This window comes from Rhinatrema bivittatum, chromosome 13 (genome assembly GCF_901001135.1).
Source record: "Rhinatrema bivittatum chromosome 13, aRhiBiv1.1, whole genome shotgun sequence".
Taxonomy (NCBI): Eukaryota; Metazoa; Chordata; class Amphibia; order Gymnophiona; family Rhinatrematidae; genus Rhinatrema; species Rhinatrema bivittatum.
In genome coordinates this window covers 64874981-64890505 of record NC_042627.1, presented here as the reverse complement: position 1 = coordinate 64890505, position 15525 = coordinate 64874981, and the positions used below count along the sequence as shown (strand labels likewise).

Below are 15525 nucleotides of genomic sequence, written 5' to 3'. Positions count from 1 at the left end.
ATGATGCCTGCTTGTTTCACCACATCCACGCCCTGGCCTTAGTTTTGTTGGAAGGTCTCTGTTGTACAACACGCCGTGAAGTCACTGGCTGGAAAAGCATGAAATAAAATCAGTATTTATGATTATAATGACCCAGTGCTCAAAGGGAGCCTGAAGGCACAGTCCCTAGGTCAGGTTAGCAGGACCTTAGTTCCAGTACAGGAGCAACTATTGTTATTTTATGTTCTTGTTCTTACGCTCACCTCATTGTATTTATTTTCTGCATTGTTCTTTCTGGTTCTGAATCCTACACCCACAGTCTTCCATCAAATCATTGCCATCACTTTTTTAAAATTCTTATTCTAATCACTGAATGTTCAAAAAAGACAGGCAGCAAGATTTGCTAGCTAATCAAACTAAAAAAAAAAAAACGTGCAGCAGAAAGTGTCAGAATAAAGAGAATGCGAGCCTCGCTGCACAGCTCTACGTGGATATCTCGCCACATTTCTTTAAAAGAGTGAAGCCATATGAATACCAAACACTGTTGCAACAGATAAATTGCGAGGACACAGATTAATTACTTTTCAGACATTTGTAATGTAACACATAGTAACATTCAGTAATTAGCTGTAAAAATTCAGTGCAGAAACGTTGCATGGAGTATATATATAGCAGTAATACTTATGTACATTTTGAGAGGGTTCAACTGAAACTAGCTGCCAGTTAAGAAATATTGCAAGATCCCATTATGACCTGGAGCTTAAAACTCTTCATACCAGGTGCGAAAACGTGGAGCTTTCACTTTTGCAAGTTATAGATGAAAGGAAAATGTGTACTTTTCACACATTCTAAAATGGCCAGCTGCTGGTCTTATTTTCACAAAATTCCACAACTCATTTTGCCTTACCATGGCAAGGTTTTATGGAAGGTGTTGCCATTAAATGTGACAGCAAAAGTTTTTCCAAAACTTAGTGAAAGTCTCACAAAAGTATTTTTCACTCTCTTGCTAATTATTTTAGAATTCTTGGTATTCTGTGATCTTAACTCTTCCAGAACAATTACACAAGCATTTCCCAGGCCACAAATAAAATACCTGAGTATGCCCTGCGAGATATTAATAGAAGGTTGGGTTAGTTGTTACAACTTGTGATTTCACATTTAAAATATATTTTATACAATTTCTTGACTTTTTTTTTGGGGGGGGTGGGGGGGAAATATTTTTCTTTTTAGATTGTTAATTATGCAGTATGTTGGAGATCAATAAGACAGGGCTGGAAAAATCCCAGTAATCAGGTCACTTGTGTGCTTAAAATTCAGAAAAATAAAAAATGAGCAAAAATATTAGAAAAAAAGAACAAAACAAAATAAGCAAAATAGCAACAATGACAAAGAAAAGAAAAACCTCTCTCTGGCTCTTAAAAATTCTTGAATGGTGCCTAAATTTACTAAATATATATTTCCAGCCCTGCGCTAAGATACAGGGTGGCCCATGGAAAAGTAGCCTGCCCCCAATACCAGTGCCACACAGGCAGGCTACTTTTCCATGGCCCACCCTGTATTTATATACAGCCTTTGAGTTGGTTGGGCATAGGGTTCTGGAGCTCCACTTTTTGTTGGTGGCATAGATGCACCCATGCGTTGAGATTGTGGTTGATAAACTATAAATTCAGCATCCCGAAGCAAAAATTAACTTTTAGGAGAGTTTACACGTTAAAATAAGAAAAATCTTTTTTGTCTTGACTTTTAAGTGTTGCTTTTATGCTTCATTAAACCAAGCTCCACAACAGCTGTTCCTGTGATGAACACCAAATAAAGTACAATGCAGTGGCCAAACAATTTTTTGACTATATTAAATACAAAAATGTATTAAAACTGAGGTATGTTCAGATAAAGTTTAAAAACTACACAAAAATTAAAAACAGAAGATGATGTCAGGCCCGTGATTTAGCTGGGTCGCTGCAACGTGGGAGACTCAGGATGGCGCTCCCTTCCATCGGGCCTTGTCTCTGTTGTGGAGGTGCTGAACACTGGCTCTGGATGGGAGAAACGACAACAACCCGCCACCATCAAAGTAACCCCATACTGATGGTGGTGGGGGTTTCACTCCTCGATGAGACTTCCACACCAGCCTTTGGCCATGAGAAAAATAAGTCTCCCGTGTTAGGCATCTTTGGAACAGAGAAAAATACTTAAAAAAAAAAAAACCAAGGAAGGTTAGAAGAGTTGACAACGGAGTTTCATCTGCTCACCTCAGCCACTTTTTAAAAAAAAAATATCAAAAATTGTCTCTTTAGCTGGCCGTTTAATTCCGGTTCTGTCAAAATCAAGTGTTCTCTTCAAGTAACAGGGTGAACTGAGCTTCATTAACAGCTCCAGCAGGTACATCTGGATTTGGAGATGGCAGGTGAGAAATTTTCTCCAAAGAAACTTCTAGATAATTTTAAAAAAGGGACAACACCCCTCTCCCCATGGCCCAAATTCCCTCCTCATCACATTCCTTCCTTTTAGCTCTTCAAAAACATCCAGCACCAGAGGAAGGCTTATTCAATTTGTTTTTCTCAAATTAAGGACCAGAACCTTCCAATCTACATGGCCAATGGATTGCTGCAGCCCACTGCCTCAAAGGCTCCCATGGCTTCAGTGCTGAGGATATCAGAACTCCAATATGGCGGTGAAAGCTGGAAGGATGCATGCGATTTTCCTTGCCCTAGCGGAAAGCCCATGTGCAAGCCTCCAGATCAGTGAACGGTCAGGAAACAGTTTTTGACGTAAGGTTCATTTCCTTAAAATGGAAAACAGAAGTAGGGTAGACCTTTTAGTCATGTAAACTAAAAAAAAGACAGCATTCATGGAAGCGATGTTAGAGGGGGTACAGATCACTAAGCAGCTGATCATTTCTGTTCCTCATTTCTTCTGTTGGTGAAGAGGTAACAAGCCAAGAGTTCACCAGCTGGAACCAACTGCTCATTCCAAAAACTGCAACATAGCCATAGCGGAGAAACCCAGCAGTATGAAGATGACTTTAGGCAAACGCCACTTAGGGGAGTTTAATTCATGTGGCAAAATCTCCAGGAAGGTGATGTAGACAAAAGTGCCAGCTGCAATCCCCTCCAAAACACTCTGCACCATGCCATTCCATTCACTCTGATTCTGCATCACGGCAATTCCCAGCCCGACACCCAAGGGAGACATAGCAGCAAACATGACCATGGAGAGCACAAACCAGCGCCTTTGCACTCTGCTCTCCAGCAGCAGGAGGGAAAGACTGAATGCAATAATGCTCTTGTGTACAATGATTGCACTGGTGATCTTCAGCACTTCCGAGTTCGTGTCCTGCAGGCCAATGGCCAGCCCTTCAAAGACGGAGTGTAGCGAGAGTGAGAGGATCAGGACGAAGGACCGGAAAGCTGAGTGAGCCTGAAAATCCACATGAAAATGGTGCCTCATACCTTCTACATCCTGCTCATTGATGGGGGGGTGGGAGCGGTGGTTAGGGTGTCCATTGGATGAAAGGAGCGGGGTGGCTTCATCCGACCTGTTTTTATTACAGTCCAAGATGATCTGTTCAGCAATCAAAACCAGAAGGAACCCAGCAGCCAAGATGAATTCAGGAAGTGGAAAGTTAACCTAAAATAAATTAAAATGTAACATCCTAAATTACTGCTTATGTAGCAAAGAAAAATAAATATAAAATCTCAACATATTTCAGTTTAACTAGTCAGCTCAAACATTTGAAGCAGAAGTGTCTCACTTCCAAGAATTCAGCTAATAAGGAGCAGTTAGATAGTGTGAGAAAGAATCTGCATCTTCTGTTCATTAAAGGTCTTTATAGTCTATCCATGTTTTCAAGTCAAAAATCTAGCAAATTACTAGCTAGACTCATTAAAAATACTCAGCCCAGATGCTGTACTACAAGCATGAAAGATGTTCGTGGTCATGAGTTTAGAGAGCAAGAAAATATCACAAGAATTTATTTAGATTACTATACTCAACTACACTCCAAACAAGAAGCATCAGATGTGCTTTATAGCAGATTTGTATCTGAGCTTCAAACAGAGTTCTTGACGCTCTAGTTTCTATATTAGAGAAATTACTTACCTGATAATTTTGTTTTCCTTAGTGTAGACAGATGGACTCAGGACCAATGGATTATGTGCTCCTCTGCCAGCAGATGGAGACAGAGTCAGGTTTCAAAGCTGACATCACCTTAGATACATCCCTGCAGTGACCTCAGTATTCTCTTCAAAAGCCACTGTGGACATACTATTGAAAAAACGATTTAAAATCTGATTAAAAACAGATAACCGTAACTGTACTCAACCAATGAAATACTGAACCCCAGTAAGATTATAGATGCTCTGATCTAGAGATTGGATGATGGCTTAACCGTAATCTCTTGGACTCTATATCCACTCCACGGGCGAATCTTTGGCACCGTTCTTGGGCAGCCATGGGCAGGATACCAATTCCATCTGTCTACACTAAGGAAAACAAAATTATCAGGTAAGTAATTTCTCAGTTTCCTAGTGTGTAGCCAGATGGATTCAGGATCAATGGGATGTACAAAAGCTACTCCTGATCGGGGAGGGAGGCTGCCCACGGTCCGGTTAACACCGCCCTTACAAAGGCTGCGTCCTCCTGGGCTTGAACGTCCAGGTGATAGAATCTGGAGAAGGTGTGCAAGGAGGACCAAGTCACCGCTCGGCAGATGTTGACAGGAGACAGCAGTCTAATGTCCGCCCATGAGACCACCTGAGGCCTAGTGGAATGAGCTTTAACCTAAAGGGGGTAATGGCTTTCCTGCCTCCACATAGGCTCCTGTGACCACCTCCTTAATCCAGCGAACTATGGTAGCCCACGAAGCTGGTTCGCCCCACTTCCTTCACCGTGAAGGACAAACAGGATGTCAGTCTTTCGGATCGGTTCTGAAACTTTCAGATACCACACCAAAAGCCTACTGATATTCAAATGGCAGAGGCGGTATTCTTCCATGTTCTTGTGCTTACCTAGGGATGGCAATGAAAAGGACTGATTCAAATAAGACTCTGAGACTAGACTACCTTGGGCAAGAAGGATGGAATGGTACAAAGCTGTAATGCTCCTGGAGTCATCCGGAGAAACGGTTCCCGACACGACAATGCCCGTAATTCAGAGATGTGACGTGCTGAGCATATAACCTCCAGGAACACCATTTTCAGGGTTAATAAATGCAAGGAAAGACTGCACAGAGGCCGAAAGGAGGGCCCTGCCAAAAACTCCAATACTAGATTAAGATTCCACAAGGGAATCGGCCACCATAGGGGTGGCTGAAGGTGTTTCACCCCTTTCAAAAAACAGGCCATGTCCAGCCATGCCCCTTAAACAGGAGAGAGCTGCTAGCTGGACCTTCAAGGAGTTAAAGGTCAAACCTTTATTTAAGCTGTCCTGCAAAAATTCCAGAATTAGTGGGATTTTGATGGCCTGAGGGGAAACACCATATTCCTTGCACCAGGCCTCAAATACTCTCCAGACCCGCACATATGCTAAGGCCAGACCCGCACTCTCCAGACCCGCACATATGCAAGGGCCAGACCGTAAGACAAAATAGAGTTGGATCCTCGTGAAGGACTGGTCCCTGCTGTAGCAAGTCCCTGTGTGGTAGGAGGCACAGGGGGGTTTCCACCAGGAGTCTCTGCATGTCCACATACCATGGATGCCTGGGCCAATCTGGAGCTATTAGTAGGACTAATCACCTATGGCACTCAATTCTGTGAAGGACTCTGCCCAGGACGGGCCACTGAGGGAAGGTGTATAGCAGCTTCTCTTCCGGCCATGTCTGAACGAGAGCCTCGCTCCCCAAGGTCAACTGATCTGTTCTGCAACTGAAGAATTTGGGAGCCTTCGCATTGTGAAATGTGGCCAGAGGTCGATGGACAGGAGACCCCAGCGATCTACTACCAGCTGAAAGTCTTTGGCCAACGGTGCCCACTCTCCTGGATCCAGATTCTCCCTGCTTAGAAAGTCTGCTCTGATGTTGTCTTTTCCTGTGATGTGGGAGGCTGAGATCATCTGCATATGTATTTCCACCCACTCCATAAGGAGATCTATCTTCTGTGACACTTGCTGGCTTTTGGTTCCACACTGGCGGTTGATGTAGGCTACCATTGTTATGTTGTCCGACATTACGTGGACAGCTTGACTCTGGAGCATGTGGCTGAATTGTAGAGATTGTAGATTGTGGCCCAATTGCACACAATTGGGCCACAAATTTACAGACCTGCGCTGGTCGATTTTAGAACAGGCACACAAGGGTACCCGTGGTGGTGACATTCAGATTTATCTCAATCGACGTGAACATTTTTTGATTCATCGGGCCTCAACGAGAAGATAAATTGGTACTCGCTTATTTGAGTCCCATTTTGACTAGTATGTTACACTATTTGCTTCTGACAAAATTTATCTGTGCCATGTGATAAATATTCATTGATTTGGTTACTCTCAATAATTGCTGTAGGGTTACCCCCCCCCCCCGCCCCCTTTTTAATACACGACCTGATGGTGGACTTATGTTTGCCGTTCCTGCATATCAGCTGACGACCGAATGGAGGACTTGCCCTGCCGTAGTTTCACTTCCGGCGTGTATATATTTAAACCGGAGGATCCGCCATGTTGTTTATTAAATTGCGGTCAAGAACACTGACCGCTGGTAAAAGGAATTTAAATCAAATGGAACCGTGAAAGAATTGTTTTGGAGACCCTTTCTCTGGATGTGCCGTTGCCCCTGAAGCAGGACCCGGTATGGTCCAAAACACGATCGTGTCGGGACATTTATAACAGATGAGTACTTTTCGTTACATCAGTTTCAAATATAAGGAGTCCACTATTTTCTAAGTAACAAAATTGTTGCAGAGTGTTTTGCGCTCATTGTTTCCGGTTTTGTTCCGTACATGGAGATATTAATTTGAGCATTTTATTGGCAATTATTTGTTTGGGTCTAAAAAAACTGTCTACAAGGTTCTGGAATTCATATTGGTGATAAAATTAGTACCAGTCACTCCCTTGTTTTTTGATGTGAATTGTAGATAAGCCAATCTAATTGCCCAGGCTTCCAGGTGGTTTATGTTCCAGAGGGCCTCTTCCTTGGTCCAATGCCCCTGGGTCATCAGTTCCTGACAGTGAGCTCCTCAGCCGCGGAGGCTCGCATCTGTCATAATGACCAGCCAGATCAGAGGGGAAGGGGGTACACCCTTGCCCAGATAAGCTTCCTGCAGCCACTGGAGCAGAGAGCATACTTCCATCGGTAAGGAGGCGAATCTAATAGTCTTGAGATAGTGGGTCCCAACATGACAGCAGGGAGCATTGAAGTGGTTGCATGTATGCCCTCGCCCATGGCACTACTTCAAGGGTTATCACCATCAAACCGAGGACTTGAAGATAGCTCCACACAGTCAGGCGTATCGTGTTCATCAACAGACGCACTTAGGACATCAACTTCCTTATCCGCATGGTCGGGAGGAAGACAATTCCCTGCTTGGTGTTGAACTAGACTCCTAGATATTCCAAGGACTGGGAGGGTTTGAGACTGCTTTTGTCCAGGTTTATGACCCAACTGAGTTCATGAAGCAAGGAGGTCACCCTATTGGTCTCCCAGAGACTCTCAACGAACTTCACACATTATTTTATTAAGATATCTTTTATTCCTACTTGTTAAATTTTATCTTCTATTATTATTGTTTGTAATTTTCTTTTATTGTATTTTTGCTATGTTAACCACTGTGAAGGCTACGCCGAGACAACAGTATATAAACACAAATAAACCTTAAACTTTGCCCGGATCAACCAGTCAACCAAGTACAGATGCACCAGTATTCCCTCTTTTCTCAACACTGCTGTTACGACCACCATAATCTTGGAAAATTTTCTGGGGGCGTTAGCCAGGCCAAAGGGCAATGCCCAGAACTGATAATGGCGACCCAGTACTGCAAAGTGTAGGAAATGTTGATATTTTTGCCAGATTGGAATATATAGGTAGGCCTCAGATAGGTCCAGGAAGGTTAAGAACTCTTCTGATTGTAAGGCCATTATCATGGAACATAGGGTTTCCATGTGGAAATGAATCACTCAGATGTCGGTTGATGCTCTTGAGATCCAGGATGGAGCGAAAGGAACTCTCCTTCTTGGGTACGATTAAATAGATGGATCACCAACCCTGGAGTGCAGTTACTGGGATTATAGCTCTCATCTTAAGGATCCTTAATAGGGTAGTCTCCACTGCTTGCTTCTTGTGCTAGGAGTGGCAAGGAGATATCATGAATATGTCCCGAGGAGTGCTGCAAAATTCCAATGCATATCCTTTTCATACGACCTCCAGTACCCATTTGTCCAAAGTGATCTTGACCCACCGTTGGTGGAAGAAGGATAGTCGACCATCTATTTCCTCGTTCCTCGGGTGGGTCAGCAAAACTTCATTGGGCGGTTCAGGACAAACCTGAACCCAAGCCTGACCCTCTCTTGGGCTGCCGACTCCGAAAGGACTTAGACCTCTGAAATGTCGAGTTTCTGTAGTGGCGAAAACATTGGGAATCCCTGGATCAACCTCTCATGGGCGAGAGGTGCTGTAGGAGGAGATTGTAAATTACCTTTTAAAGGCAAAGGTATGATTGCATTGCCAAGTCTGCTGCCCATCTGCACAGCCATAGAAAGCCTTCTGGCCTCTAACTCCTGAGGCCAGAGCCCTAGAGCAGTGTTTCCCAACCAGTGTGCCTTCAGAGCTGATCAGGTGTGCGACGGAAGAGGCACCACTGCCTGAGTCTCAGATCCAGACCAGCACCTGGGGGGGCTCTGCTCTCAGTACCTCACAGCAACAAGAGACACCAGCAATGGTTCTTAAACATGTAGAAACTTCTTTCTTAGAAATGTATAGTCACATATGCCTCCCCTTCCTAGCTTCAGCATGAGCACCGTGTACGGAAATTAATAAGCACCATGCACAGCATGGATAGCTGAGCCCCACTATGTTCGGAACACATATCTTCCCCCTTCTGAGCTTTCTTCTTTGAGTCCTTTCAGCCTCTGTCTTATCCCTAGGCTTAATGAGACAGGCAGAACATGTGCTGAGCCGTGGATGTGTCTTATTCTGAGTGCTGGGAGCAGCAGCAGTGGAAGAGCTCTGGCAGCCACATATGGCAGACTAGGTAACTCAGTGAGCCGGCTGCCTGTGCCACACCGACTTCTCCTTTCTCTTGCATTTTTATGTAGAGAGAACTGGTCCTTGCGGATGGGATCATGTGTGTCTTGGCCCCCTCCACCCATCTTTATTTTAAAATTTAAGAGAGGCTGGCAGGTCTTTCAGTGCTCCCTTAACTCTTCTTCTTGCCATATGAATCCTCTCCATTTCTGCACTGCCTGCACCCTGAAGGTTAGTGTGCTACACAAAATTTTTGTTAAAGTAGGGGTGCCTTGGGCTTGAAAAGATTGGGAACCACCACCCTAGAGGTCATTCTCATTAGGGTCATACATATTAGCCAAAAATGCTATGGCTGATTCCAGGTGGGCTAATTCTGAGCCGACTGGGTGCTGCTGGATCCAACGTAGAGAGGTTTGGGCCACATAGCCCCTCACAAATGGAGACCTGCAGGGCCACTGCATTTGTTGTAAAGGCTTGTTTCCTATCTTGGAGATTCTTCAGCCCTGACTCCCCTTCTACAGGCGTAGTCGTCTTCCATGTGTCTGCTGCCACTAATGCATCGATGCAAGGGATTTTCAGGAGGCTGTTCTTTTCTTCCTGTGGCAGGGGGTAAGACTTATTCAAAGTCCTTCCCCCTTTTAATCCTCTGTGTGGGGTGTTTCATTCCGTAAGAACCATATGCCACAGCTTTAAATTCTCAGCATTCTCACTGAAAGAATGTTCCCAGCCATAGGCTTCCTTCCCCAAGCAACAAATGGCACAGCCACTACTCTCCACCTCCAGGGATGCCTCTGCTGGCTGCTTACGCCATCCCATCTTCCTCCCACTTCTGCTCATTGAGCTAGCTTGGGTGTTTTGGTTTTTTTTGAGAGCCTCCACCAAGCAGAAAAAGGAGGGGTAGGAGGAAGAGAACGGAAAAAAGAGAGAGTGCAGACCTGCTGGCCTTTTTTTTCTTAATCTAAGGGCTTCAAGGTTTTTCAAGATCCAGGAACTGTTCTCTAGGGACTCCACAGACCTCCTAGGGATAATGGATAATCATCCAGAGCTCAATTAGGGAAGGCCCTGGGAGAAATGCTCCCACTGGGAAAATCAAGCCCTAGAGGTTATTATCCCAGGAGCAACTAGGATTCAACCAGGCAGGGCCTCACCTAGGCTCTGGGAGCAATTGTTCTCACCTGTCCACAGTTGCTGGAGACAGATATCACTGGGATCTGACCAGGACCACACCTCCCTTGTAGCTCAGATTCATAAAAGAGGCATGTCCTCTGTTTCCATAAACTGTGGAAGAGTGAAATCCTATACGTGATGACTGGTTTAGCAGGAAGCATTGCTTATTGTGTTTAGTTATTGATATGTTGCTATATGCGTCTTTGCTGCATTCTCTAAATAAAAATTTCAAAAACTATGAAGGTTATTTTAAAGTAATTTATCTTGAAAGCACCAAAAGCTGAAGCCCACAAGGGCTTATAAAATTAAATATACATTTTCTTTTTTAAAAAATTCATTGAAAGGGACTACTCTGCAGGGTTCTGTTTGCCTAGGCACACGGGACATTCCACAGGTTAGGGATGGAAGCCCTAAGTGTTCAAGTACTGAGGAAACTATTTTTTTTTTTGCACAAACATCTGATCATCGAAAGAAGACCAAACAGAATCAGTCTTTACCCAATCAAATGTAATCACAAAGATGTGCTGTTCTGAAAGTCTATTCCCATTTCAGTGGCAAGGCTTTTCCATCGAGGGATCATGGGAGTTTCAACTGAGTGCAGATTTGAGAGGAGATAAAACGTGCCACCTACCGTTATCTGCTGTCTCTGCAGTTCCTCGCTTATGTCAGACAAAAAATCAGGGATGATATCAAGCAGGCAGGCAGCGAGGAACACCCCCCCGGCAAGGCAGCTGATGAGGCTCACCCACATCCGATGGGCTTCTGTTCCAGGGAGCAGAATAAACAGATAACAAAGACAGAGAGATGGTGGATGCCTGGATTCTTATACCTCAGCCCATCGCTGTTTCTTTTCATTATCTCCCTGCCACTAAATGTCACTTTCTGAACACCTGACCCAAAGGTTCTGTGTACGCCGCTGCTCAGTTCAGTAGTTCCAATCAGTTTACGTTCTCTCCATTACTGCCCAGGGTAAAGGGACTGACCATGTGCCGGTCATTGTCCAGTCACATCATGAGTCGTAAAGACATAGCCTGAGCAGAACCATTCATTTTCAATGAGCAGTAACGGAGCGGGTACAAGCGATTTGAACTAGATAACTAAGAAGATAGGATTGGAAGCTTATAAAATAGTTGCTTGCATGGCACCTGAGAATCTCTTTGACACAAAGTGACAGTTAATAGTGTGGAAGTACTTTGGGGGTCGATGCAATTATGTGTGCTGAAAACTGACTTTTCAGCGCCCGCTTTTTAAAAACACACGCATGGCGTCCACAAGGGGAGGCGAGCTAGGAAGGAAGCGTTAGGGTCGCTTGCACAAACTTAGCGCCTCCTTCCTAACGTGACCCGGTTATGAAGACCGACGCCGGTATACTCGGCCTTCATAACTCGGCGTCTGAGATGCACATTTATTTTTTTTGCATGCGGAATGAATAAGTAATAGGCTCACTCACATGCATTTGCATGTGATGAGCGCTATCTCATTCACTCCGCGTGGGACGCGCATTAAATAGGCGCTGATCCCCCTTATTGCATTAGGGGGTGGATTAGCGCCTATTTATCCCGCGTCCGACTGCGGGTTATACAGTGCGCTCGGCCCCTTTATGAATTACTTCCAGGTTTGGGAGATTCCAGAGTGTCTGAGGTTCAAGGCTAGCATTCAAGGCTAGATCTGCTGCAGTTAGCTTTGATTTTACAAAATCAAAGCTAACTGCAGCAGAGAATCTTCCTTTGTAATCAACCTCAGATGCATTTTAATCTACTTCCTGTGAGCAGCTCCAATTTTTTTTTTTAAAGATCTCCCTGTGCAGGAATCCTCCAATTAACCACAGTGGCCTTTGCATTTTAAAGAGAGATATTGCATAGTCTTTGGTGCATTTCTTCAGTGTTGTCAACCCAGTCTTCAGATAAGTTTTGTCTGGTCAGGTTTTCAGTTACCCGTGATAAATATTCATGATATAGATTTGCATACATTGGAGGCAGTGCCTATAAAGATATCTCATGCATATTTATCACGGGTATCTGAAAACCTGGCTTTCCAGGAAGTACCCAAGAAACAGGCTGAAAAATGCTGCATTATTAATATTATGATTTGCATGACATACATAGTGCTTTACAGAGACACATAATGGACAGGCCCTACTCCTTGGAGCTTACAATCTAGTCAAGACAGATACCATACCTGTTCCAGTCAGAGAAGGGGAGAGACAAGAGAGTACGGAGGGCATAATCCAAAGCCTGTCTTAGAAGGCAATTTTCAGGCTAGGTATGGTCCGGTCCCTTGGGTAAGAGAAGCACACAAATCACTCTCCATACAACCTAGCGGCACACCATGAAGGCAATATGATTTTGGAGGAATATTGAAGGGTACACGTAGTACACTAGACAAGATGGGTGTGGCTGAAGGATCACAGTAGAAAGAAGTCCAGTGAACATTGCCTTATTTTGGTGGAATCCACTTTTCTCCTACAGCTCAGTGAGTGAAGTCCTGGCCAATCTGACTGTTAGTGAACCAAAGCTGCCCAACAAGATCGGACATTCTCAAGGTGTACAATGTCTTTCTATACTCAGAATTTTATTGAACAATTGAATGGGGTCTATAGAAGATTGTAACTCTGTAGAAATATAATCAGGAAAAGGGAATCTAATCACTAATTGCAATTTTCTCTCATTACACAAAAGTCATTTTTGTGACTGTTATTGAGGGGCACAGGTGATGGGGCAAATGGTGTAGATAAGCAGAAGATGTTTACTACAGATGAGCAGCAGTGTGGGAGGTGGAAGAGGAGGAACAGGTTCAAAGGAACCATGAGGGTAGAGCCATGACAGGGAGGAGGAAATGAAGTTGGGGATATTCACAAAAGGGCAATGAGAAGAAGTGCAGAGGAGTAATAGGAGAAAGATGTGGAGGAATGGTAGTAGGGGTTGGGAGGGGGGAGATCATGATATGAAGGAAGGGGTGGGACACAGACAGTCAACTTTTATTACCCTGTCACACAGGGCCTGGGCACACTGCCACTTATCTCCCCCACGGTAGCCATCATCCTTCTGTGCCTCTTCCCTCTGCCTGCCAACTCTCTCTTCCCCATCACTTCCCACATCTTTCCCTGCTCCCACCACTTACCTACACTTTTCTGTTGCTATAATTCTCACTCCTTCAGGTTTCTGTACTTGTCCCAGTCCTCAGGCAGCTGTTCCTCTCCACCTCTTCTGGCTACCACTCCTCTATACCTTAACCCAAACACCTGCTGTTCCTCCCCCCAGGCCACTGCAAGCAAAATAGTCCCATAACAGCAACTCTCCCTACTGTACTTTCCTTGCCACTCCTCTAAACCCGAATCTCCCCACTCATCTCCTCCTCTGTATTTCTCACTCCCTACCACTGCTGCTATTCTCCATTTCCCACTGCAACCAGGCCTGGATTTAGGTAGGTGGCTAAATTTTTGTCCCTCTGCCCCCCTCCAAATTCTGTTCAGACTACTGAATTTGATTCCACTGGTCCCTCCTCCTGGACCCTATCCCTTCAAGGTCCATCCTTTTACCCCCTGCAGCTCTTCAGCAATCTCATGAACATGAGGGCTCTAAGCATGCTGTAAACCAAAGGTAGTTAGATGGACCCTGACTCAGCCTGCTCACGTCCCACCCCCAGCCCCTTGGGGGGGGGGGGGGGGGAAATGAAGGCCAGATTTATGAGAATGGTGCCATGTGCTGACTCAGTCCCTGTACTGATTGTATTCTCTTTATAATATGGACAAAGCCCTCATGTTCATGGGGTTGCTGGGAAGGGAGTCAGGTGTTAGAGGGCCACTGGGGAGAGAGGAGGGATGGACATCAGAGGTCTTCAGTGGACATTGGAGGGAGGCTGGAGGGCCACAGGGGGAAGGAGAGCATGAACTCCTGTGTGAGGAGAGGAGGATGGATATCAGAGAGGGAGATGGAATCAGGGGACTGGCAGCTGGAGGTGTGATGAAGGAGAATAGAGGAATAGGGATCAGCTTCCAGGGAAGGGCCAGCACACTACAGCTAATGACTAGAGGTGGCATGAACCAAAATATTCATTTTTCAACTGCTACTTCTTCCTCCTTCCCTCCCTCCCTCCCTGGTTGAAGTTGCCAGCCACCTCTTCACCCTTTATGATATCAAACTGTCAGTCATTTATTGTGGTGATAAACCTGTCATGCACCCCGACACCTCGTCAAGGTATTTGGATCTAAAGTGCAGGCCTGTGTGGAGGGTAACACAGCACCGGATTCTGAGCTCTCGAGATAATATTGCAAAGAGCATGGTCACTCTAATCCAGATGTGGTAGTGGTGGTCTGGACTGATACATCTCTTTCACCAAGTCTCCGTAAAACGCAGTTTTAAGAAATTATCTTAAGAAAGCAAAAGATTTACCTGTCCCGGCAGAGTCCTGGAACCATTTCACCTTGGATGGTCCTAAGCCACAAATAAGAGTCAGGAGAAGCAGTCCACACATGCATCCTACTTTGACCTGCAGTAAGTACTCCATTAGGTTACACAGGACAGACCGTGCAACTGGTTCCGAGTTCTTCCAGGCAGGCTCTCGGGCGCTGACAGATAAACTCGTCTGAACTCCGCTTGCTGTTAAGAAAGCAGGTATTCTGCAGCGATTTCCCGTCCTGCTTTCTTACTGCCCTTCCACTCGAGACATCTGGAATACACATAAGGAGATTTGGGAGGTTTGACAACGCCAGTCCAGACTGCTTAAGCCTTCTGTAATTAGCCTAAGACACAATCAGGCTCTCTGTGGCTTTTATGGTTTGATAACTTTCTCTAGCTGTGATTGCCCACCGGAACCAGACCAGATTTTCTTTCTTTATCACATGTCGCCTGCTATTTGCACAGCCACCCCCGCTGTCCAGCTCTCCACTGCGATTGGCTGCTAGGAGCAACAGGGTGGAGACTGAGAAGGAGGGCTTTCTTCAGGCCGGGCAGTGGGCGTGGCCAGGATACAGCTGGGGATTATTCTATTCAATTCCGAAAACTTTATTATCTTGCCAAGTAAGGTAAATAGCTGCAAAGAGAGAAAAACAATTCCAGGGCGCTGGCGGTGTTGAGTGTCATGACTAGTCAGGTTATAGATCTAGTATCTGATTCACTAAGGTTTTTTTTCCCGTAGACCCAAAATGGGAGAAAAGCCTTAATGAATCTGGCCCCTAGTTTGGTGGCAGAATGCGATAGATTTTGCCACGACAA

The 15525-nt window shown here is 45.0% G+C and overlaps 1 protein-coding gene across 1 annotated transcript; it reads right to left on the bottom strand.

Moving 5' to 3' along the window:
• Positions 1–1166: 1166 nt before the first annotated feature.
• Positions 1167–15230, bottom strand: LOC115075197 (zinc transporter ZIP1-like). The gene is made up of 3 exons (XM_029575442.1): positions 14704–15230; positions 10944–11074; positions 1167–3606 (listed from the first exon to the last, which is right to left on the bottom strand). Exons 1-3 carry the CDS (start codon positions 14816–14818, stop codon positions 2944–2946), a joined length of 909 nt encoding a protein of 302 aa, XP_029431302.1. The 5' UTR covers positions 14819–15230; the 3' UTR covers positions 1167–2943.
• Positions 15231–15525: the final 295 nt, after the last annotated feature.